The sequence below is a fragment of the Mobula birostris genome, chromosome 9 (genome assembly GCF_030028105.1).
Source record: "Mobula birostris isolate sMobBir1 chromosome 9, sMobBir1.hap1, whole genome shotgun sequence".
NCBI classification, from domain to species: domain Eukaryota; kingdom Metazoa; phylum Chordata; class Chondrichthyes; order Myliobatiformes; family Myliobatidae; genus Mobula; species Mobula birostris.
In genome coordinates, this window is record NC_092378.1 from 70234233 (window position 1) to 70261079 (window position 26847).

At 41.1% G+C, this 26847-nt stretch overlaps 1 protein-coding gene across 7 annotated transcripts in view; it reads right to left on the reverse strand.

Annotated features, from left to right (window-relative positions):
* The window catches only part of mon2 (MON2 homolog, regulator of endosome-to-Golgi trafficking), a 165089-nt gene that overhangs the window by 28397 nt on the left and 109845 nt on the right, over positions 1 to 26847 (reverse strand). For all 7 annotated transcript variants that reach the window (XM_072268246.1, XM_072268241.1, XM_072268242.1 and 4 more), the window contains 13 exons: positions 26084 to 26196; positions 25881 to 25985; positions 23949 to 24029; positions 23543 to 23616; positions 23360 to 23450; positions 20865 to 20966; positions 15390 to 15500; positions 10572 to 10747; positions 9662 to 9824; positions 7717 to 8010; positions 4166 to 4364; positions 3444 to 4066; positions 805 to 948 (listed from right to left, as the gene is read on the reverse strand). In XM_072268246.1, the coding sequence (XP_072124347.1) occupies positions 805 to 948; positions 3444 to 4066; positions 4166 to 4364; positions 7717 to 8010; positions 9662 to 9824; positions 10572 to 10747; positions 15390 to 15500; positions 20865 to 20966; positions 23360 to 23450; positions 23543 to 23616; positions 23949 to 24029; positions 25881 to 25985; positions 26084 to 26196 (2276 nt within the window). The remainder of the gene's footprint in view (positions 1 to 804; positions 949 to 3443; positions 4067 to 4165; positions 4365 to 7716; positions 8011 to 9661; positions 9825 to 10571; positions 10748 to 15389; positions 15501 to 20864; positions 20967 to 23359; positions 23451 to 23542; positions 23617 to 23948; positions 24030 to 25880; positions 25986 to 26083; positions 26197 to 26847) is intronic.

A 26847-nucleotide genomic window follows, 5' to 3' on the forward strand; every position in this document is an offset into this window, starting at 1 on the left:
TCGTGGTCTTCTGCTGCTGTATAGCCCATCCACTCCAAGGTTCGACATGTACATTCAGAGATGCTGCTCTGCGTGCCACTGTTGAAACGTGTGGCTATTTGAGTTACTGTCAGCTTGAACCAGTCTGGCCATTCTCTTCTGACCTCTTTCATTAACAGGCCCATAGAAATGCTACTCAGCGGATGGTTTTTTGTATCTCACATTATTCCCTGTAAGCCCTATTGTGTGTGTGAAAATTCCAGGCCATCAAGCTTCTGAGACACTCAAACAACCCTTTCTGGCATCAACAATCATTCCATGGTCAAAGTCACTTCGATCACATTTCTTCCCCATTCTGATGTCAACAATCAAACCTCTTGACCACGTCTGCATGCTTTTATGCATTGATTTGCTGCCACATGATTGCCTGATTAAATATTTGCATTAACAAGGTGCACAGGTTACTTAATAAAGTGGCCACTGAGTGTGTGTTGAATGCATATAGGTTCAGCTTTGAGCTAAAGTATGTGAGATTAAAAAAAAGCAACACACACAAAATGCTGGAGGAACTCAGCAGGCATTTTGTGTGTGTTGCTTGGATTTCCAGCATCTGCAGATTTTCTCTTGTTTGTGAAGAGATTAAACAAAAATACCTCTGTTGAGGCCATAACCATTGCCAAGATCCAAGCTTCGTTTGTATAAATAAGATTAAACCTCAGGATTACTTTCATAGTTGCAACCACGTGTACTTCAATACTACATCATCAGATTGTATTATAATAATAAAACAAAAGTTTGTCTACAGGAAAGAATTTGCCTGTTTACCTGATTAAACTTTGCATTTGCTATATTTTTTGTTTCTAATTTTCCATACGTTGGTGCCTTGCAGGAAAATTCAACAAATGAAAGCAACTGGTCAAAGATTGCTGGGTACATGTTCTGCATGTCTTCTGGTCCTATGCAAATTGCCTACAGAGAGGAAGAAAGATTGGGAAAATGTTAAAAGAAATACAACCCACCATCTCATTAATTTGTCATCCTCTGATTGGCTTTCCTTTTAACTTAATCCCTGAGCATTACTGTAAAGCAGTAAGTATTGCCCATTCCTTCTTGTTTCTCAAAAAGAGGTAGTGAAAGACAGCGAATCAGAACTGTTCACATAATATTTTCCTGCAGTGGTTTGCATCAACTGGGCGCCATGTTAGTGTAGCAGTTAGTGTGACGCTATTACAGCTTGGGGCGTTGGGAGTTGAGAGTTCATTTCCGATATCATCTTTAAGGAGACTGTACCTGCTGAATGCATGTGTTTTCTTCAGGTGCTCTGGTTTCCTCCCAGTCCAAAGATGTGCTGGTTAGTAGGTTAAATGGTGATTGTAAACTGTCCCGTGATTAGGCTAGGGTTAAATTGGGGGCTGCAGGTCAGCATGTCTCAGAGGGCCAGAAGGGCCTATTCAGCTCTGCATCTTAATAAATAAATAGATAAATAGCCATGAACCTCTTACTCTTCAACCATGACATCAGTTCCGAGTTGGCTTCACTTCAAAATCAAGGTATTGCGTATCGGGCTCAGATATTATGTTGAAGTTGTGCAAGTCGTTGGTGAGGCCTAATTTGGAGTATAGTGTGCAGTCCTGGTCACCTACCGACAGGAAAAGATATTAGTAAGATTGAAAGAGTGCCGGGAAGTGAGGACCTGAGTTATAAGGGAAGATTGAATAGGTCAGGATTTTATTCACTGGAGTCGAGAACAATGATGGGAGACTTGATAGATGTATACAAAATTATGAGGGGTATAGATAAGGTAAATGCAAGCAGGCTTTTTCCATTGAGCTTGGGTGAGACTAGAAATAGAGGTCATAGGTTACACGTGAAAGGCGAAGTATTTAAGGGGTTACTGAGGGTTCTTCACTCAGAGGGCGGTGAGAGTGTGGAATGCAAGTGGTGGATGTGGGGTCAATTTCAATAGTTAAGAGAAATCTGGGTAGGTAGATGGATGGGAGGGGTATGGAGGGTGATGGTCCAGGTGTGGTCAATAGGTCTAGGCAGAATAACAGTTCGGCATGGACTAGATGGGCTGAAAGGCTTGCTTCTGTGCTGTAGTGCTCTGACTCTAGGATTTGTAGGTTTAGTATCTGAATAGGTCAGAATAGTGTTAGCAAAGGCAATTAGAGCACTAAACAAAGAACAGTATAGCAAGGTACCTATCCTTCAGCCCACGATGTTGTGCCAACCTATATAAACCTACCCCACAAGTAGTCTTAACCCTTCCCTCCTACACAGCTCAAACTCTCCATTTTTATTCCATCCTTGCCTTTTAAGTGTCCTAACACCATCCTGTACAGTGTGTTTCAGGCACTCACCACTGTAAAAACTAACTACCTCCGACATCTTTGGTAAACTTTCTTCCACTCACCTTAAATGGATGTCCTCTGATATTGGCCACTGCCACCCTCAGTTAACTAGACAGGAGAACACAAGGGACTGCAAATACTGGAATCTGGAGTGAGCCAGCTCCTGCTCTCCCTTTCTCTCAGCCTTTGTATTCAGGCCATCTCCCCTCTATCTTTCGTCCTATACTGGGGGAGTCCAGTGAACAGCCTCAGAATTAAGGGACATCAATTTCGAAGAGAGATAAGGACAATTTCTTTAGTGAGAGGATGGTGAATGTGTGGAATTCATTAGCATAAATGGCTGTGCAGGCCAAGTCACTGGGTATTTTTAAGGAAGAGGGTGATATGTTCTTGATTAATGAGGGTGTCAAAGATTACAGAGAGAAGGCAGGAGAATGGGGTTGAAAGGGATAATAAATCAACTATGATGGAATGGTGGAGCGGATCCGATGAGCTGAATGCCCTAATTCTGGTCCTAGGGTTTATGAAGGTTCTTGGGCTGAGACATCGAATGACTGTTCAGTTCCCTCCACAGATGCTGCATGACCTGAACTTCAATGCAAAAATGTCATTTTTAAAGTTACTGACAATAATTTTTTTTCTTTCAAAACTTTTATTCAATGATGTGATAGTGGGATTTCAACTTGTGTGCTTGAATCAGAACTCCAGGCCTCTGTATGTCAGTTAAGTAGGTGAAAGAAACAATTTGATAAAGATTAGCTTTGCCCCATGTACATTGAAACACTGAACATACAGTGAAAAGTGTTGTTTGTGTCAAATCAAATCAGCAGGGATTGTGCTGGGCAGCTTCCGGCACCAACCTCACATGCATCCACTCACTGACCCTGACCTGTACACTTCTGGATTGTGGAGGAAACCAGAACACCCAGAGGAAACCCACTTGGTCACAGAGAGAACGTACAAACTCCTTACAGACTGTGGTGGTAATTGAATCCAATCCATGATCACTATGAACCAACATGCTAACTGCTTTGTACCGTGTGGTTCCACTGTGGTCAACAACACGTGCTCCAACAATGTGGTAACAACCGGTGGTACAGCAGTTGTTGTTACCTTCTGAAGGACATCCAGGGCTACCAGCACAGCTTCCTGTAGACTGGTCAGTACTGCTTCAGTGTATGACGGAAGGATGAACGGGGAGGCGTCAGAGCTGATAGGAACTGATACAGCACCGTGAAGTATGACACCCAGCTTCCGGAGGTCCTCCATGCTGAAGCCCGACTTGATGTGCTGATACAGAGCTGGGAAGATCTGCACGAGTGCTGTGAGGAAGGGCTGACTTGGAATGAAGAATATCTTATCACAAGTGGCCGGTGGCTTGGTGCTCTCTGAGCCTATTTTGTACCAGGTGTTCCACGCAGCCCACCACAGGGCAGAATCCTCAATCTCATCTCCAGCAGCATTCAGTTCAGCCACATTGTATCGGCCTAGCCTTTCCCCCACTGAGTCACTTCGGTTCAAGACTCTGGGAGGCCCCGTTGGAATCAGAGGCCCCACAAAAGGCAGCATGTTAACTCCTGCAAGTCCTTCTGGCTTATCGCATTCCTTTACCGGGGTCACGATCTGTAAGATTTCTTGGCAACTCTTTAGCGCAGCCAAAGAAACTTCGCTGTTCTTGCTCAGTGCAGCAGACTGGATGTGATCCAACAATACATCCCAAGCTTTGGAAAAGTCTCCTGTCATAAATTAAAATAATATAGATTCATAACAACATCCATCAATGCAAAGAGCATTACATTTTAAAAGCATGACTTTGAAGTGATGAACAAGGTTACCTAAAGACTGTAGTAAGTATCTCCTGGTGTTAAAGATTCTAGCCACCCCTGCCAATGTTAAAACCCAAGTCTCTGCCCACTGCTTCTCAGCAGTGTCTCTTGAGTGATGAATGAGGATATTTCCACCACCAGATTCGATTTTCTCTTTGTCTGCTGTAGTGGATGATTCTCTTACCCGATCCAACAGTGGAAATAAAACCTAGTACAAGCCCAAAATAAACATAATTTAGTTCAAACTGTCAATCAAAATGTAATTAATGTAATGATATCAGTACAATCTAGTTCAATTTTAATTGTCATTCAACCATACATAAATACTCATGAATACAGCCTAACAAAACATGCGTTACTCTGGGGCCAAAGTGCAAAACACAATACCAACAGTCATACACAGCACAAGGCACATATAGTATACATAAGACAGCAGTAAAATACAGTCACACAAAAAACGTATATTGTAGTCCAAGCCCCTGTGTCCATGAATGTTGCCGCAGTCTGCAGTCAAACACAATACATATGGTCTTCTGCCTAGCAAACACTGGAGGGCAGCACTGAGGCTGTGCCACACCACCACTGGCACTCTAGTGCACACTGACTCTGACACCTCCCTCCTGGGCAGCTGCAACAGGCGACACCATGGCTTGCAGTCTAGATCTTGCTACGCCTGAGGCCGCCAGCCCTCCCACCGTCTGAACAGTGAATCACACTTACAGCATACCACATTACCAATGTCCAACAGGGTCTTGCAATCACAAGAAAAGTGACCAAGAAAATCACTCGCTGTTAGACTGCACACCACATTCAAGCACCGACTCCCCTCTTTTGTAAGCAGCAGCGCGGTTTGCACCAAGTCCAGTTCCTTCAGTTTCTCCGCCAGTCAGCAACTCGCTGATGGGGTAGACCTGCAGTACTTTAAGTTCTTAATGTCGAGCAGGGTCTTGCGATCGTAAAAAATAAGTTTTAAGAAAGACAATAACACCTTTGGTTGGCCCCTTAAAAGCTGCTGTGTCAGAGGTTGCTACCATCACACCGGAACCAATCTATACCTACCAGTAAGCACATATAAATGGTTATTTTATTCATTAGAGTCATATGGCATGGAAAAAGGCCCCTCGACCCAAGTTGCCTATGGCAACTAAGATGTCCATCTAAGCCAGTCCCATTAGCCCACATTTGGCCCATATCCCTGTAAACCCTCTCCATTCTTGTACATATCCAAATATCTTTTAAAGCTCTAACCATCTATAAATTCACCTTCTGTTCAATGTGACAAGCTCTTTTAAATTCATGTTCAGCTTTATTTATCACATGTATTTTGAAACATACAGTGAAATGTGTTGTTTGCCTTAACAGGATATGCTGGGGACAGTCCGCAAAGTATTGCCACATATTTCGGCAGTAACATAGTATGCCCACAACACTCAGCAGAGCAAAGTAGAACACAACAAATCAGAACATACCTAGTGGGAAAACAGCAGCAACAAAGCAAACTCCATTCGTCCTTCCCACCCACACACATACTGTACACAGACCCCAATCACAAGACTTGGGCCTCCAGCAGACTCACAGTCACAGACTTCCCCAGTGGACAGACTTTCCTCAAGATGAAGAAAACAATCTCTTCTAAAGCAATTTCCAACCACACGTTAATAGATTTATATTCGGGCTCATCTTACTGTATATCGTGAAAACCAAGTGATATTTTTTCATTCTTTTTCAATCAACCAATTGTCACAGCATGCCACGGCGAGGGGTATTAAGAGATGTCTGTCTGAGTTTGAGGAGGAGCAGATAAGCTGTCGTTGTTTGTATGTGGGACAGAAACTGAGGATGAATATTTGGTATGAAATAATTTTTAAGAATTAGAAAAGCTGAGGGAGCAGAGTCATATTGTCAGTCAGGGCAATAGGAGATCAGACTCCCAAACAGGCAATAATGAGGCAGGAGGAACAATGCTCTAAGGACATTAACCTGGAATTTGAAAGTCAATAGAACTCGGAAGCAGAATTTTTGACTTTTGACCTACTCAAAGAACTAATCTTCCCCCTTTTGAATTTTGCCTCAGATCACATTACAGTCCAAAATTTAGTATATATGAAGGAAATCAGCAAATTTCAATGCTGAACATCCAGAACTTTTTAAAAAAAGATTGTTCATTTAACAATTAAATAAAACATGAAGGAGTGGCATCAGCTGACGTTCTGTAAGCAGTGAACAGATTGAGCTCAGAGACAGTGAGAAGGAACTGAACTGTGAGGTAGTGCAGACGTTTTTGCAAAAGTTTAAAGTATGGACCATCAGAGGCATAAGAGAGCACAGAGACTGGGAGAAAAGTGTTAGATCAGCAAACAAGCAGGGAATTATATGGAGTACTCCAAAATGAAGTAAAGCTGAAAGGGTAAGCAGTAGAGTAGGAATACTGAGGAAAGACATCTTTGCCATAGAGGGAGTACAAAGAAGGTTCACCAGATTGATTCCTGGGATGGCAGGACTTTCATATGATGAAAGACTGGATGAACTAGGCTTATACTCGTTGGAATTTAGAAGATCGAGGGGGGATCTGATTGAAACGTATAAAATCCTAAAGGGATTGGACAGGCTAGATGCAGGAAGATTGTTCCCGATGTTGGGGAAGTCCAGAACGAGGGGTCACAGTTTGAGGATAAAGGGGAAGCCTTTTAGGACCGAGATTAGGAAAAACTTCTTCACACAGAGACTGGTGAATCTGTGGAATTCTCTGCCACAGGGAATAGTTGAGGCCAGTTCATTGGCTATATTTAAGAGGGAGTTAGATATGGCCCTTGTGGCTAAAGGGATCAGGGGGTATGGAGGGAAGGCTGGTACAGGGTTCTGAGTTGGACGATCAGCCATGATCATACTGAATGGCGGTGCAGGCTCGAAAGGCTGAATGGCCTACTCCTGCACCTATTTTCTATGTTTCTATGAATCAAGTATGGGTAAAAGCAATGATTAGATTAGTTGTGACAAAATTCCTTATTCATATGAAACTGGTAGATTAAAGAGTATACATGGTACTAATACAACACACAGAAACCAGCAAAATGGTGCAAGCTGATGAAATGCAAAAAGAATATTTAAGTGACAATAACAGAATAACCAAGATAGGTTGAATTAAGAGTTCAAAAATGTGATAGCACCTCTGGGAAGTAGGTGTGAAAGAGGTGACTGGTTCAGAAGTCTGATAGCAGTGGGGATGAAGCTATTTCTAAGTCTGGATATCTGGACTTTCAAGCCCCTGCATCTTCTCCCAGAAGGCGGAGGAGTCAAAAGAGAAAGACCAGGGTCACAGGCATCCTGACAATACGAGTCGCCTTCCTGAAGCCACGCACCATGAAGATGGAGTACATGGAGGGAAGTGACGAGCCTCTGATGGACTGGGCTACGTTTATCACTGATGAAGCTCACAATAAAAAATTGCTAGTCTCAGAGCTGTGATTTGTGAAGCACTGGACTCAGATGTGAGACTGCTGCTCAGATGGGACACTTGGGTTCTCTTGGCCTGTGAAGCCATGCAGAAATGTTTCTAATACCTTCCACAATACAGTATGCCAGGTTGCATGCTGGAGCAATGTCCCATGCGCACCCACTGTGGAAAACAAGGTCTGTCCCCCACTCTTTCGCACAGCTGGGCGGAGATCCACACACAACTCTCCCAGCTTGGAGTAAAGGCACAGCCAGAGGCAGTCAAATGGTGGAGCAGGATGGAACGGCCGATGTAAAGGAACTCCCTTTTCCTTGGCCTGTTTCTGCAGCATAGCTTCTTCCTTCTCAAGTTCTTTCTCAATGGTTTCACCTCGCTGGAAAAAGTAGTCCGAAATGTTCCACTGAAAGGAGAAGTAACAAATGTTAGAAAAACAATGATATTATTAAATAAGGATTACTGGTTAATAGTAAATAAGTACCGTTTCCTCCTTAAATATAGATTGTAACATCGAAATAAAACACATAACAGAATCAGAATTATTATCATCGGCATATACCGTGAAATATCACATGTTGTTATTGCAATACACAATAAAGCTATAGATTAAAATAAGAAAAAATATATCTATATACATACACACACATATATGAGAGAGAGGGGAGGAGGGGAGGAGGGGGAGGAGGGGAGGAGGGGGAGGAGGGGAGGAGGGGGAGGAGGAGGGGGAGGAGGGGAGGAGGGGGAGGGGGAGGAGGGGAGAGGGGGGAGGAGGGGGAGGGGGAGGGGAGAGGGGGGAGGGAGGAGAGGGGGAGAGGGGGAGAGGGGGAGAGGGGGGAGAGGGGGAGAGGGGGAGAGGGGGAGAGGGGGAGAGGGGGAGAGGGGGGAGAGGGGGAGAGGGGGAGAGGGGGAGAGGGGGAGAGGGGGAGAGGAGGGAGGGAGAGAGGGAGGGAGGGAAGGGGAGAGAGAGACATTCTGTAATGATTAATAAACTCATTGTTTGGAATCAAATGACATTGTTTGATGTCTCGGAGCTGGGAGTGTATGCACCCCCATCGCCCCTGCCCCTGGCAGTCCTCTGCCACCTGCCCCACACCCCTCCCGCAGCACTCTACCCTCACTATTCCCAACATCACCTGCTCCTGCTAGATTTACAAACTTGCTCTCTGCTCCACATTGACAAATACAGTACTGTGCAAAAGTCTTTGGTACCCTAGCTACAGTATGTATATATATATATATATGTGCACAGTACTGTAGAAAATGGTATCAGTAAAACTGGAAGCTAACCAGTGCAGGCCAGTACCAAGTATAAAATCTTACCAGCTTCTTTTATTTATTTATTTATTTATTTATTTATTTCTACTACCAAAGTGCACAACTATGCATTTTCCAACACTGTATTTCATTTGCCACTTTCTTGCCCTTTCTCCTAATCTGTCTAAGTCCTTCTGCATCCTACCTGTTTCTTCAACACTACCTGCCCCTCCACCATTCAAAAACAAAATCAAAATTCTCAGGCAGTTTCAATGAAAATGATTAAATATGAAACAATACTCATTAAACCAGACATTCATCAGATCTCAATATTCTAATGCACTGGAAAAGAATGATAACATTTCTGCATAAAGGGAAGTGGCAACTCTAAGGCTTATTAGCATCATTAACAGGTTCTTGTCTCTATGACTCCTGCATTAAATATCAATTGCTTCAGCATTCATGGGTGTGATGAGATTTACTGCCAGGGATTGGAATAATTTATTACCTTCAATCAAAATCAGGTAATTAATTTAACCTACCACTTAATCATAGTAGATCCTCTTTTAACAGAGAAATGTTGGTTGTTCCATATTATTAGCCACCTTAACAAAGCCTGTATGAACACTCAGTGGTGGTTTTATTCTGTGGACTTGCACTTTACACCCACTTCAAAGAGCTGGCGTTCGGCTGAGCCTCAGATGCCACTTTGACTACACTATATTCAATGCATTTGACCTATCTTTAAAATAATGGCAACAAAAATGATGCCACAAGGAATGAATTATTTAGATTCTTACCAGCAGACCTATTGACGTCAAACTAATATTCAGCTCCTGATTTTGAAGCCCGAAACTTCCAGCTACATCGACGACAATCTGAAGGCAGGTGCTGGGCATTGTGGGAAGAAAGTCTGTCACCACCAACTGTAAACATTGAAATGCTGTGCGAATTAGAGATTCCCTACAAAAAGAAAGAAAACTTTTCTTTACCAAAGGGTAATTTTATTCTGAGATTGGTGGGGAGGATTGTTTGGAGAATATTACATGACAATGAAAATAGAGATTACAACCTGCTGTTATTAAATTGGTACTGTAATTACATCTCTCTACAGGCAGCGCTCATGCTGTGAATCAGAAAGCATTATATCAGTCTCACACTCTGCGAAAGTTAGGATTCAGAAGTAAAACAAGGAGTAACTGCAGATCAATGAGATTTTCAACAATGTGTACTTATATACTGTTTTTAATCCAGTAAAACATTCTGAGGTGCTTCACAAAATAATAGGTCAGGTGACCAAACTCTAGATTCTTTTTAAATTAAATTAAAACTACATAATGGAAAAGCGTAAAATAATACTTTCAATATTAACTATCTGCTAAACTCACATGGATTAGAGCAGCAATCACATTATTCAAAAGATGGTAGATTTTATCTAACGTATTTATAAAATTAATTATAATTTTTTCAACAACAGAAAAATGCATGTTATTTTTCTGCTGCACACATAGTTTAAATAATAGTTGTAAGCAATAGCTACAGAAAAGGCCTGTGAACTCCTATCAAAATAAAGCTACAATACCTATGCACTTTAGTTGTCTAACTTTGAAAAGACAGTGACTGAAATACAGAATTGGATGGTCTGGAATAGTACGTAGGCTGCAGTCACGACACATGGAAGCAAAGTAAGAATGGAAAAGGTTTTCTCACCCTTGGTCATTTCGAATTGCTCCGATGACACCCAGCACCAGTGGCCAGCCGGGTCCCAGGCTATCACCTTCATTCTGCAGGATCTGGAGTACGCACTCCAATTGCTTCTGTCGGATGTCAGACTGTGCAATATTGGACAGCTCCTTCAGTGGATTCAACAGCAACAACTGCAGCCTCTGTCCAATTGAGAGGAAACAAAGCTAACAAACCATCAACTATTTGGACTCCGTCAGGAAATCCAGTTTCTCAAGCAAACTGGAGACAGAGAAGACAGAATTTGTTATTTATTTAGTGATACAGCACGGAGTAGGACCTTTCAGCCCTTCAATTCATACTAACCCGACAAACCCGATTAACCCTAATCTAATCACTGGACAATCAATTACTCTACCCGGTACACCTTTGAACCATGGGAGAAAACCAGAGGACCCAGAGAAAACCTACGCATCCCACCGAAAGGACGTATAGAGACTCCTTATAGAATGGCACCAAAATTGAACTCTGAGCTCTGGAACGTCCCGAGCTATAATATCATCGTGCTAACAGCTACATTACTATGGCCCCCAATCTTTGGGCACAGTCATCAATAATGAGAAGCTTATAGCTTCTCAAACTCATCTTCAATCACAAAATAAAGGATAAGTTCAGTATATTATCATTTGAAGGTAGCACAGGTACTCATCAGATGCACAGCTCCTTTTACAATCATGTTTCCTCTGGTATCTCAGTCAGAGACAATACAGTGAAAAATAGCTAGCACATTTGTTAAACAGACAATTGCAGGCAACCCATCACCCATGATTCTTGAACTTCCCTTGCCTGCCAGTTTGACCCAAGTCTGTGGCATCCTGTATTGAGGAGCAGCACCTCATTTGTAGCTTCTGGACTCAATATTGAATTCTACAGCTTCAGGTAACTTGATTTCTAGGTCTGTATTCATCGTCCATCTGAGACATTAGCTCAGCTAGTTTTTCCTTCCTCTCTTGTTACCTGATTTTAGGGAATGAGACAGGGCAGGTGAAATAAGTTTGTACAGGGGAACACTTTGCATCTAGTGACCACAATGCCATGAGTTTTAAAGTAAATATGCAAAAATATATGTTTGGTCTGCGAGTTGAGATTCTAAATTGGAGAAACACCAATTTTAATGGTATCAGGAATGATCTGGTTAGTGTGGATTGTGACAGGCTGTTTCCTGGCAAAGATGTACTTAGAAAGTGGAAGGCCTTCAAAAATGAAATTTTGAGTACAAAGCTTGTATGTGCCTGTCGGAATAAAAGGTAAAGATAACAAGTGTAAGGAACTTTAGTTTTGAAGAGATATTGAGAACCTGATTAAAAGAAAAAAAGGAGATGCCAGGAGGTGCATAGCAGGTACAGGCAAGCAGGAACAAATGAGGTGCTTATGAGTACAAGAGTTGCAAGAGAATACTTAAGGAAGTATCAGGAAGGCTAAGAGAAGACATGAAGTTGCTCGAGCAGTCAAGGGATTCTACAGGAATGTTAAGAGTAAAAGGATTGCTAAGGACAAAATTTGTCCTCTGAATGGCAATCCATGTGTGGAGCCAAAACATGCGCATTCCCTGCACCCTTATTTACTTGGGAGACAGATACGGAGTCTATAGAAGTGAGACAAAGTGGTAGCAAATTAATGGACCCTGTACAGATTACAGAGCAGGAGGTGTTTGCTGCCCTGAGGCAAATCAGAGTGGATAAATTCCCAGAGCCTGACAAGGTGTTCCCTCGGACCCTACAGGAGGCAAGTGCAGATATTGCCGGGGTGCTAGCACAGATACATAAAACATCCTTAGAGACAGGATTGGAGGATAGCCAATGTTGTTCTGCTGTTTCAAAAGGGCTCTAAACATAAACCATGCACTTCAATAAGGCATTTGAAAAGGTCCTGCATGGGAGGCTGGTCAAAAAGGTTCAGATACTTGGCATTCAGGATGAGGTAGTAAATTGGATTAGATATTGGCTTTGTGGGAGAAGTCACATAGAGTGGTTGTAGAGGGTTGCCTCTCTGACTGAAGGCCTGTGACTAGTGGTATGCCACAGGTATCAGTGCTGGGTTCTTCGTTGTTTGTCATCTATATCAACAATCTGAATGATATTATAGTTAAATGGATCAGGAATGACACCAAGATTGGGGTTGACACCAAGATTGCGGATGACACCAAGATTGGGGTTGTAGTGGGCAGTGAGGAAGACTATCATGGCTTGCAGAGATCTGCATCAGCTGGAAAAATGGGCTGAAAAATGGCAGATGGAATTTAATGCAGACAAGTGCAAGGTTTTCCACTTTGATAGGACCAGCCTGGGAAGGTCTTACACAGAGAATAATAAGACACTAAAGAGTGTGATAGAACAAAGGGATCTGGGAATACTGGTACATAATTCATTGAAAGTGGCATTACAGGTAGGTAGGGTCATAAAGAAAGCTTTTGATTTATGAAGGTCAATGTGGCAATGTATTGAGTATAGAAGATGGGATACTATGTTGAAGTTGTTGGTAAGGCCTAATTTGGAGTACTGTGTGCAGTTTTGGTCACCTATTTAAAGGAAAGATGTAAACAAGATTGAAAGAGTACAGAGAAAATTTACAAGGATGTTGTCAGGTCTGAAAAAAAGATTGAATAGGTTAGGACTGTATTCTTTAGAACGTAGAAGAATGAGGGATTTGATAGAGATATACAAAATTATGAGGGGTATAGATAGGGTAAATGCAAGCAGGCTTTTTCCACTGAGGTTGGGTGGGGCTACAACTAGATGCCAGGGCTTAAGGGTGAAAGACGAAAAGTTTAAGGGGAACACAAGGGGAAACTTCTTCACTCAGAGGGTTGCGAGAGTGTGGAATGAGCTGCCACACAAGTGGTCCACATGAGCTCAATTTCAATGTTTAAAAGAAATTTGGATAGGTACATGAATAGTAGGGGTATGGTCCAAGTGCAGGTCATTGGAAGTAGGCAGTTTAAATGGTTTTCGGCATGGACTAGATGGGCCGAAGGGCCTGTTTCTGTGCTGTACTTCGCTGTGACGCTTGAGCGATCTTCATTTCATAACTCCCACTTTCTTTGTCATTTTTTTCTTTTTCACTACTTTTTAAAAAATCTTTCTTAATGTAATTAACAGTAACTTTTTTTGTGTTACACTATACTGCAGCTGCAAAATAAATTTCATGACTTGTGAGTGATTATAAACCTGATATTCATTCTTACTGCTCCCAGTCACACAACGACTAGATAAATTGGTTTACAGCTTCTTCCCCTGGTTGCCCCAGTTCTACCCAATCACAAACATCTGCCTTGCCTCCGCTCTCTGTAGCTTAACGAGCTCTCATTTTCTCCTCTTCAGTTCTGACGAAGAGTCTCCAACCTGAAATGTTAACTCTGCATCTCTTCCCACAGATGCAGCCTGGCCTGTTTGAGTATCTCCAGCACCCTCTGGCTTTGGTTCTAGATCCTATGGCACGTGGCCAAGTGGTTAAGTTGTCGGTCTAGTGATCTGAAGGTCGCTAGTTCGAGCCTCAGCTGAGGCAGCGTGTTGTGTCCTTGAGCAAGGCACTTAACCACACACTGCTTTGTGACGACACTGGTACCAAGCTGTATCGGCCGTTGGACAACATCGGTGGCGTGGAGAGGGGAGACTTGCAGCATGGGCAATTGCCGGTCTTCCATACAACCTTGCCCAAGCCTGCGCCCTGGAAACCGTCCAAGGCGCAAATCCATGGTGTCACGAGACTAATGGATGCCTGTAGTTTACCTGACATAGAGGACAGCACAGGAACAGTTCCTTCAATCCACACTGTCTGTACTGACCAATCTAAACTAATCCCATTTGTCTGCACGTGGTCTATATATGAAACTGTTTTAACTCCATTCTTTTGCTAATATCCTCTGGCTTCATACTTACCTCTTTGCCAATGGAGAGTTTGTCTGCCTTTTGTTGTCCCCAACTGCATCATTTGCTATGACATTTCAGAACACAATTAAGAGCTAATCACATCTACAGCTCTACAGTCACACAGTCCAGATTAGATAAAGCTGTGGCAGTGTTTTGCCTTCTTTGAGGACATTAGTAAACCACAAGGAATTTTTGAAAGCAATTTATTAGGCACCATTATATTTTTCTAACTGATTTATTTACTTAAATTTAAATTTATGAACTGCTCTGGTGTGATTCAAACCACTTAATTTTTAGTCCAAACTTTTGGCAACCTGATCAGCGAGCATCAAATAAAAGAAGAAAATGCAGGAAACACTCAGGAAGTTAAAGCTCTGATGATGGGCCTTTGACCTGAAATAGCAACCGTTTCTCATTCCATAGAGGCTTCCTGACCTGCTGAGGCAATGAATGGTCAAACTTAACAAGACCACAAAAGTTGCAGTTTTGTAGCCAATGAAACAATGCAGCTATTAGAGCTGAACACAGAATTCATCATCTGCAATCCACCAAGGGTCCCTAAACTTCTTAGCTTTCCTAAGTACAAGAGATTCTGCAGATGCTGGAAATCCAGGGTAACACACACAAATGCTGGAGTAACTCAGCAGGTCAGGCAGCATTTATTGAAATGAATAAACAACTGGTGTATCGGGATGAGACCCTTCATCAGGACTTGCAGTTTTCCTAGTGCAGGAAATGATATGTCAGTAATGAGAATGGATTTCCTGCAAGTTCATTTAAAGATCTGATTGGTATGCTTCCCTCCGGGAACAGAAACATATCATGAGCACATACAAGATCCCTTTAAGCTAAAGGTGTGATGCATGCCTGAGTGGTTCAGTTAAAAAATTTCCTGTCTTTCGCACACTGAACCAACCTGGTTCTCTGATAGTGGAGGGTCATGTTTAAATGACAGTCCAGCTTTGATTAGAGCGGTGACTGCTTCTGCTCCCCACTCCCGCATCCTGGCATTTGGGTGCTGGCAGACCTGCAATCCAAAATATCAAACAAATTTCAAATATAGAGTGACAAGAAATATTTTAGAAAACTGTGTAGAAGCTTAAACAAGCTTATGTTGGTACAAATTTTTCAAAGGAACATTTCAACAGATCATCTTCTGTGTACCCACCACCAGTAGAAGCAGGAGTGTGCCATTCAGCCCCTCGTGCTACTGTGCCATTCAATAAAGTTCAAAGTAGACTTATTATCAAAGTACATATACGTCACCATATGCTACCTGGGATTCATTTTCTTGCAGGCATTCATGGTAGAACAAAGAAATACAATAGAATCAATGGAAAACTACACATAAAGACTGCCAAACAGTAAGAGCCTAACTTATCTTTTACCTCAGCAATACTTCCTTGCATTAACTCCGTATCTCTTAATTCCTTCACCATTGCAAATGTATTAATATTAGATTATCAATTTTTTCTTTGTATAACACAGTATTATCCTTAATCTCAAGCAAACCATTGCTAACAGAACTCTTTCAGCACAATTTAAAATGTTAGTCACCAGTGAACATCAAAAACCAAAAAAAAGAGAACAAGAGTTATCTTCAGTACCTCCATGTGGCATAAGGATTCTCTTATACTAATTTAAATAATGCACCCACATAGTTTCGACATTTAAAATAGTACTTATCCCAGATGACAGCTTAATAATAAGCACTAGATCAATCGTTCGTTTGTTATGCGCCGTGTTGTATGACATGGGTGAACATGTTCTTTCCATGGCATGATTATTCCTGGCAAATAAGTGGTTTGCCATTGTCTTCTCCTGGGCAGTGCTGTTAGAAGATGGGTGATCCCAGCCAATATCAATACTCTTCAGAGATTGTCTGCCTGGTGTCAGTGGTCACATAATCAGCACTTGTGATCTGCACCAGCTGCTCATACAACCATCCACCTCGTGCTCCCATGGCTTCACGTGACCCTAATTTGGGGAGGGGGCGTGGGGGGGAAGGAGGGCGAAGCAGGTGCAACACCTTGCCCAAGGGTGACTTGCAGGCTAGCAGAGGGAAGGAGCACCTTACACCTCCTCTGCTACAGGGGTATCTCCACTCTGTCACCCAACTAGATCAAGCAAAAGCACAAACAGAAATACATTGACTCATATGGAACTGATGCAAGATTAATATGATGCATTTGAACACTAAGGTGTTTAAATGCATTAGATTTTTAGGAGCACTTCAGGAGGACCTCGCTTTTGTTCCTTAAAATAAGATTATCCATGTGATCTGTTGAATGACATTCTGACAAAAGTCTATAATGCTTAATAAATAAAATGTCAAGCCGAAAGAAATGCTTCCAATTAAGACTTGTTTTAGCATCAGCAGTCAGATATGATATAACATTTAGTCTTTCTCATAACAAATGTCAAGATACTAAAAGAAAAGAAATTTATTGCATTAAATATTTTGAACCATAAAATTATTTAAATTAAAGAATTCACAATCATAATTTATTTACTAGGTTTATTAATTTTGTAGTTTTTCACCATAATAATAACACTTGATGCTTTATTCCAGCTTGAGTCAATTTGATGAGTTAGGCAAGGGAACCATCACTGTTGCGGAGTAGTTGGGCCCTTTGGACCACGTTTACCCAGTATGTTCAATGTGATTCTCCACAGCTCAGCTACACTGTATATACATGTAGCTGAGTGGTATGGCAGCAAATACATGAATTCTCAAACGTTAGGATAGGTGAAGTAAAATTGCAGCCAATCCCTGTCCCAAGAAAAACTGCTAAGTGAAGCTTCAAAGATACGCCAAGCTGTGGAGATCAGTTCAGGAGAACAGGAAAGACTGATGAAATCTGGCAGAGACCAGGAGAATTATCTTAAAGAGAAAACCCAGGAATCTTGCAAACAGCACACCTTGGTTGCGCTGTGGTTCAAATTTTGCAACATCTGTACTCAACCAGAAATTTTCATAGATCAGCAGGATTCTTATTATTTTATCACATCATCTTATTAAAACAACTTGATGGAAATTTATTTCTATCCGATTTAGAACCACTTGGTTCAGTGGTAGCCCCATCAGTCCTGAGATCACAAGAATGCAGGTGTGTACTCCAATCCAGAATATACAGTAGTTCAAATTCAGGTTTAACTGTCATTTAGCCATACATGAATACCCATGAATACAGCCAAACAAAACTGGGGCCAAGGTACAAAACACCGCACCAACAGTCACACACAGCACAAGGCACATGTAAGATAGCAAGTACATATAGATATCAGTAAAATACAGTTACAAAAAAAATATAGTCCAAGACCCTGAGTGATGAAGGTTGCAGCAGTCTGCAGTTGAGCACAACACAGCTTGTCTTCAGCTGAGTGAACACCGAGGAGCAGCGCTGACTCTCCAGCTTGGGCGCCACGCCACACTGAATCCGACACTCCTCTCCTGGCCGGCTGTAAACAGGCGACACTGCGGCTTGAGGTCCAGTCCTCACTACGACCAGAGGCCTCACCGCTCCCCTGCCGTCAGCCAATAAATCAGTGAAGTGGTCTTGCAGTATTACTGGGTCTTCTGATCACAAGACAAGTGACTAAGACCAATCTCTTGCTGTTAAGACTGCACACCACCTTCGCGCACCAACTCCTCTGATGCAGGCAGCAGCACAATCTGCACCAAGTCCAGCTGCTTCAGTTTCTATGCCACAAGGGCAGACCCCCAGTATTTTAAATTCTTAATGTACAGCAGGATCTTGCAGTCATAAAAACTACTTTTATAAAAGACATTAACACCTCTGTTCGACCCCATTGAAGCGATCGAATGAGCTGCCATCTCACTGGAATAGGAAGGCACAAGTGAAAACTGCTCAGCATTGTTAAGAGGGTTCATGGTGAACAGAAAGTGAACACAACTTTCTTTCCGGACATGAAAGATTACAAGATGCTATTTCTCTTGATGTGTTGACCAACATTTAATACTCAACTATGACCACTTAAAAGAAATTACCAGGTAATATGCATACATACAGTTTATCAAATTTGATGTGCAGCCACTGATAGCGGCAATTTCCTTAAGACATTCAAATCAAACGCACCTCAAAAATATTGTACAATTATAAAGTTTTGATGGCTTATCAAAGGAAAAGTAGTTGTTTAAACGCTAGTTTCTCATTGGTTTTAACAAAAATATTAAAGGAGGTTTACTACATATTTTGTCAGTCTGGAAGCTGGCATGACTCTGGATGCTCACTTTCATTGCAGTCACATTTCACTGTATCAGAGAAAGATTCAAACTCAACCAAATGTACAATTCAATCTTCACTACAATTATATTTCCGTACTCTGGAGGGCTCTCACAAATTTAACATCAGAATTCAGCACAGAGTAAATTGCCCATCAGGACAAATTTGTACCATTAGAACACAGGGGACATATAAAAGACTGAATTGGAGATATTTGTTAGTTGACCAAACAGGAACAAATGTAGGTGACAACAAGTTAAGTGTCTGAAGGGCATGTGAATAATAGGGAAGAACTTACCTTCTGTAAAAAACAACAAGAGGAAGCAATAGGAAGGAAAACAGAAAGGGACAGTATGAAGTTGACGCAGGTTACAAAGAACACAGCAAAATCAACAATTCAAAAGCAACAAATCAAAGTATTTCACCTGGGTAATGATGCAAAGGAAACTATTATGTGGATATAATTTATACCTTACCTGAACCCCTTCTTAAACAAACGTTATCATTTTCTCTAAACCCCTGAATAGTAAAACTTTCACCATTTCAGAACATGGATGGAAAAAAAATCCTTTCAATAACCAAGTCTTTCCACACTAGATCTGTTATTAATATTTATGACTCAGATTTTATTTTTATCTAAGTATATTATGCAAAACTGTTAGCATTTACCCACGTGGGCGCCAGCAACTGTGTGATGTTTACGCCCTGGTATGACTAAACAAGTTCTACCTGAGATTTCCATCTCTGCTTAGAGTACAAAGGAGGAGTGGGAGTTTGCTGGGGTAATATACACACAAATTTTGAGCCACGTTGGACCCAACATAGGTTACACAAGCACATTTATCTCTAAGTAATTTATACAGTCACAAAAAGTTATAGCCATAGTTAGTCTCTTCTTTGAAAACTGTTTTAATACCTTTCATTATTTTGATGCATTTTCAATTATTTTATTCTCATGAATAAGTTTAAAAATGAAAAAATATCACTTTAATAGTTCTTCAAAATTTTTGAATGTCAAGGTCATTCAGAATTAGCAAGTCATATAGTTGGGGTATGCCATCTGTCCATGTAATCAGTGACTAGAGGACGTAGCCTCAAGATTCAGGGGAATAGATTTAGCACAGATGAGGAGAAACAGCCTTGCCCAGAGAGTAGTGAATCCGTGGAATTCTCTATGCCCAGGGAAGCAGTAGGGGCTATCTCATCAAACATATTTAAGACACAGTTGGATAGAATTTTGTATAGCAGGGAAATTAAGGATTATGAGAAAAAGGCAGGTAAGTGGAGCTGAGTCTATGGCCCGATCAGCCATTATCTCTTTGAATGGTAGAGCAGGCTTAGTGAGCCGACTCCTGCTCCTATTTTGGTGTTCTTGTGACCCACAGACCACACAGGGCCTCATGATTGGCCAGAGATCAGGAATTGGTTAGTTCAGGGTACTGGACACATTCAATAAAATCTACATCATATTTTGCTCTTTAATAGAAACTACAGTGTCAGATTCATGCTTATCAAAATAAAATTTCACGCTCAAAATGGATTCAGTAATATTTTCCTTTACTAATGAGAATAACAGAAATTCCAGCAGCTGTTTACACATCATACTCCCTCTCAATAATTCAAAAGATAAATCTCAAATGGTGCCTTGGATCACATTAAAGTATTGGATGGAACTGAATATACTTCCGCCTCTCCCTTGCTCCCTTCTTCACCAGTTAAGATTGAGCTGCAGATAATCAGCCAGAGAACTACATCTTTAAGATTAGAAATACAAGATTTAAAAATCTTTTTAGTCGGCAGAATCTTTGTTTTATTACTCCATTAGAAATAATACTGTCTAAATTCAGTCCACTATACAACTGACATAGGTAAAAATCTGAAAATAGGTTAATTTTATCATAAACAAAATTGATTACTTTTGGTAAGTTTTCAGTAGGTTACATACAATGTAGCTCAAACATGTGTTTCTCCCGAACACTTGAAATAAACTCAAACAAATACTCTACAAACTCACTGCCCTGAATCACTAATACTAAAAACAAAATACTGTATACCCAAAAGAGAAATTGTTGCATGTGCGTATACACGCACACGCACTCAAGATTCAGGAATCACTGCACAAAGAGCTGGAAGATAAGATTTACCTCCAGAAGATGCCCCGTTAATGGTCTCCACAGAATCTCAATTCGACGCATGTTCACCAGTCCTGTTTCTAGTAACTTTGCCACCGCAAATAGGGAAGGCTCCTAATTCACGAACAGAACAGAAATCAGCTTCACAAGAAAAGCAACTCACCAGAATTATACAAGACAACAAACACAAAATGCTAGAAGAACTCAGCAGGTTAGGGAGCATCTATGGAAATGAATAAACAGTCGAGATTTGTGAGATCCTTCCTCAGGACTGGAAAGAACGACATGAGCTAAAGGACAAAACAAGTCCTTTTTCTATCACATGAATGTAGAAGCTTATGAGGCAGAATAATGAAAAAGCTCCAGTTCCTGGGAGTTAACATCTTTGTTGATTGATCCTGGCCCTCAAATATTGAAGCAGTTACGAAGGGGGCATGACAGCAGCTATATATTTCATTAGGAGTTTGAGGAGGCTTGATCACCAAACAGTCTAGCAAATTTCTTCAGATGTACCTTGGTAAGCATTCTAACTGGTTGCATCATCACCTGGTATGGATGCAAAAGGCTGCAGAGGGTTGTAAACTCAGCCAGCTCCATCACGGGCATTAACCTTCCCACCATCGAGGACATCTTCAAAAAGCGATGCCTCAAAAGGCAGTATCCATCATTAACATGCCCTCTTAGTTACTACTATCAGGGAGAATGTACATGAGTCTGAAGGCACACACCCAACATTTTAGGAACAGCTTCTTCCCCACCACCATAAAATTTCCGATAATAGGGATATAGCATGGAAATAGGACTTTCTGATCTTTTGAGCCGTGCCACCCAGCAACACTCAACCACCCAATTTTACCCTGACCCAACCACAGAACAATTTATAATGACCAATTGACCTCACCAGTACATCTCCAGACGGTGGGAGGAAGCCAGAGTGCCTGGGGAAAACCCACGCATTCCACAGGGAGGACGTGCAGACTCCTTAGAGGACAACGGGATTGAACTCCGAACTCCAACGCCCAGAGCTGGAACAGCGCTACACTACCATGGCGCCCACGATATTTGTCTTTATGCCACTAAAAGATCTCGGTATTGTAAATAGGTCTGTTTTCAATAATTTGAATCCTTTGCAATTATCTTAAAATGTCTCTGAACTTACACCAGCGGAGATGAACTGACAGCAGGAAGCTGGCTGCAGAAGGGTCTCAGGTTCCATTACTGGAGGCCCAGCGGTCACTGCCACTACATGGATGAAAGCCTCCAGCACAATTCATCTCAATGCAGGGTTTTGCAATGTAATGCTGAGACTTTATAAGGCAGTGGTCAGACCACATTCAGAGTATTTTGGGCAATTTTGGGGCCCATATCCAAGAAAGGATATGCTGACATTGGAGAGCGTCCTGAGAAGGTTTACTCTAGGCCTGTACTTGCTGGAGTTTGGGAAAATGAAAGGGGATTTCATTGAAACCTATTGAATACTAGATCTAGATAGAGTAGACATGGAGAGGATGCTTCATATAATCTAAGATCAGAGGGCACAGCCTCAGAATAGAAGGATGCCCCCTTAGAACACAGATGCGGAGGAACTTGTGTAATTCATTGCGACAGCCAGCTGTGGAGGCCAAGTTTTTGAGGATATTTAAAGCTGAAGTTGACAGGTTCTTGGTTAGTCAGGGCATTGAAGCTTACAAGGAGAAGGCAGGAGAATAGGGTTGAAAGGAGCAATAAATCAGCCATGATGGAATGGCAGAGCAGACTTGTGGGCCAAATGGTCTATAATTCTGCTTCGATGTCTTATGACCTGGAACCTGAGACCCTTCTGCAGCCAGCTTCCTGCTGTCAGTTCATCTCCGCTGGTGTAAGCTGGTGAAAAATTGAATTAATTAACATGCCTGTTTGAAGAATGCAGACAAAATGTACAGATGGGTTAGTAAGGCCATGCTGAGCTGGGCTTGCTCCACTCTCATGAATCTTTACCATTCTAAATTTGACTGAAATAAGTAAAAAAGTGGAATATTTTTGATAGATAAAATATTCTAGACTGTTAAATATAAAACTGCATAACACTGAAGTATAATTATTCAGACTTCTTCAAAATTTCTTGCATCATTTAAGCCAGATAGCATACAGTTATTACACTACTGAAAGGCGTAGGGCCTTCTCTTTCAGATTCATGTAACTGTTGGTAATGTACGCAGGGATGGGAAAGCAAATCAAGGTACTAACACAATCAGTGAAACTTAGCAATGTATAAAAATAATTTATACAACAGTGTTTCAGAGCAAATTCAAAATTGATTCACAAGCCAGAAAGAAAAAAAATAAAACCGGGAAGCATGCTGTTATTAAGTATGATTACTTTTGTAGTTGAAGTTCCTAACTTTTTGTAAATATAAACACACTCTGTAAAAAATGTGATATGAAAACTTAACAATGGAATCATTCAATTGTTTTTACAGCAGCTATCATTGTGTCTATACACAACACTTAGTATTTTTAAACATCTACCTTGTTGTTCCAAAATGCCATGTCCATTGCTTCAGTTGATAAAGAGCACAAAGCATTTATCAAGTGATGGAGTGACACGTCGTCAAGATATCTACAAAATAATTAGAACAAGTTATTCAACTGCCTTGAGTGCTCTGTAACTAAATAATCAAATAATTTTAAATACTTTACAAGATTTCTCACTGAGAGCTCTCGAAAAGTCTTGAAAGTACATTCGAAATCACGGGCAGGTCAGTCATGACAGCAGTAGTCAAAACCTAAGTGTTACAACCATAAATTAATTAGCTGAACAACAATACGCAGTATGGACAACATGACAGGGGAACAGTTTTATAAAGTAGTATGAAAGCCTTGCAGCAGATTGTGGCTCTGAAGATCAATATTTTCAAGACATCTTTGGAATACAATATATTACAAGTGATAAGATTTCATTTAAAAATTAACAAATTCTAAATTTATGTTTTTTAACAAAGTAATTGAAAAATAGCTGAAACCTATACCAAATCTCTACCGCCACGACAAGTTCTTTCTAAGAGAGAAGATGAGGTGACCATGACTTTTAAAACAAATGGAACACATTTTTACTTACAGTACTGGGTCCTTCAACTGCTCTTCCGGGTTTCAGAGCACCCCCACTTGCAGGCTTCAAGCCCAGAATCCATACCAGATGCTGGCAAAAATAAAACTAAATTTAGTTTGACATTACATAAAATGAAAATTACTTAACACTAAGTGCAACGACAAAAGTGTGTTCAAAAACTATCAACTCACACCTTTGTTAGTGGATGTGGTCGCTCAGAAAATTATAAACAAAGCAATATTTTATACACACCACAAGTTTTATTGAATTATTTGGTTAAGGTGAAATTCAAATTAATCAGTAGTTTGAAATGTAGGTAATATAGCTGAAAATGTTCAGTTCATTTTTTTCCCCATAATCTGCACTAGATGCTGCTACACAACTGAATTTGGGAAGAGGTAGTAGGAGCAAATAATTGATGGATCTTACAACTCCACTTCCTCTTAAACTAACAACCCTTTGCTGCGCGACATTGTATCTCACTTTACCTTTCAAATGCTTCAATCTTCCCTTTTTAGCTTTAAATTCAAGAATTTACATTTCTTGAATGAACATTTGTACATTCTCCCCACGGTCACGAGCTCCCTCCGGGTGCTCCGGATTCCACACACGTTCCAAAGATTCTGAGTTAGGGTTACTAAATTGTGGGCATGCTATGTTGGCGCCAGAAGTATGGCGACATTTGTAGTCTGTCATAAGCACATCCTCAGACTGTTGCATTTCATTCTATTTTGATATATGGTGTGACAAATAAAACTAATCTTTAATCTAAAATTAATCTCCTCACACCTATTCAACCATATCAGTGAGGAACATAATTGCCCTGACCTTCCAGACCTTTTACATGGCATCTGTGACACATATGGAAATGGTTTAACTGCACAAAAATAACTCAACCTAAAGTTGCACATTTTCTTTTTACTGTAATATGAGCAGTGAAACTCACCCTGTTGAAGATTAGTTGCTTATTGGTTATGAACTAGGTACATTCTCCCCATAACTGCATGGATTTCCTCTGGGTGCTCTGGTTTCCTCTCATGGTCCACAGATGTATGGTTATAGTTAGTGAGTTGTGGCTATGCTAAATGGGGGCTGGAAGCATGGTGACACTTGCAGGTTACCCAGCACAATTCTTCCTGATTTGATGCAAATGTGGCATTTCACTGTATGACGAATAAACTCTTCCTGGGCTTCCAGCCAAGTACAGATATCGATTTTAACCAATGTTTTGATGACAAACTCTGCCATCTTCATCAGGGATAATACCTGCGCACATCTTGTCCAGTGGAAACATCTTCTGTTAATCATCCCTGATGAAGATGGCAAAGTATGTCATCGAAATGTTGGTTAAAATTGATACCTGTACCTGGCTGGAAGCCTGAGAGGAGATAAATCATATATACCAGAAAAGCATTAGATCCTTTTTCATTTCACTGTATTTTTGATGTACATGTGACAAATAAAGCAAATCTTCTTAGAGATAAGTTGTTAAATGCTTACTTAATAACAGCAAATTATTTTGTCCAATATGACTTTGCTGCTCTTGTATGGAAGAGACAACTTAGCCATTTATTTACTGAATTTACTCTGTGAATTGTTACTTTGAAGCACAGCAATTATGGTTATGTAGGCAAACAGCAGTCAACCTGGTATAGCACAATTCCACAAGCAGTAATCACCAGTTCATGCAACTCACGTTGGCAGGATGGAGCAAGGGCAGTCACTCCTTCAGATATCAGGGTTCTTCTTCCCCCCACTGGGAGGTATGCCAGATACACACAACCATTTACAAGTTTCCTGACCACATTTAGTCTTGTGAACTACACACAAAATATTACGGTAATATGGAAGAAAAACTGAAGTGGAATAATCCCAATGTATATTGGAATACCACCCGAATTATAACTGAACAAAATAAAATGCAGATGATGTTTACTACACCTGTAGGGTAGCCAGAACGAGCTGCCATGACGTCCCAAGTACCGATCCGTGACAATGAGCTAAATTCAGCAAAGTTCGCATGCACTGAATATTCTTTGCAGTCAACTTGGGAAGGAAAAGAAATTAAAGATTTAACTTCAGAATGACTAAAATACACCAAGTCAAAATAACTAAATATTCCAGTGGAGAAAAGGGAACCTCACCATGACTGTTCCTTGGGGCTGAGAAGTAAGTGGCTGACCCACTGCCACCACTTGCTGGTGTGATTCACTAGATGGGCTAATCATCTGTACACTTTGACCCTGAATGGAGTATGCTGGAAGGGCAAACACAAAGAAAATGAGGTTCTGATGCATCTTCAAATATCAAAGTGTATACCTGTTTTTGGCCCAATATCTAAGAAAGGATGTGCTAACATTGCAGAGGGTTGAGAGGAGGTTTGTGAGAATGATTTTAGGAATGAAAATGTTAATGTATCAGAGAGTTTGACTGCTCTAGGTCTGTACTTGCTGGAGTTTAGAAGAATGAGGAGGGATCTCATTGATATCTACTGTATATTGAATGTCCTAGATAGACTGCACATGCTGAAGATGTTTCCAAAAGTGGGAGAATCTGTAAGTAGAGGGTACAGCCTCAACAATGCAGGATTAGGCCTGCTTGAAGCAGGTGGGTACCACACACTGCCGGAGTGAGAGGTTGAAGACAACTGTGAAGACATCAGCTAGTTGGTCGGCCCAGGTCTTCAGTACTTGTCCACTAATCTGACATATTGAGTATTTTAGAAGTCAGTACTTGTATAAGTAAAAACATTGTTTCTTTTAAAAGTTTGGCAATTGTCTCTTAACTTCTCCTAAAGATATTGAATACCAACGAATTGATCCACTTGACCCGAAACAGGAGTGTGTGGGCCATGGCAGTCAAAGCTCAATCTGGGCGTGGCATCTGATGATGATGATGAAAGGTACTG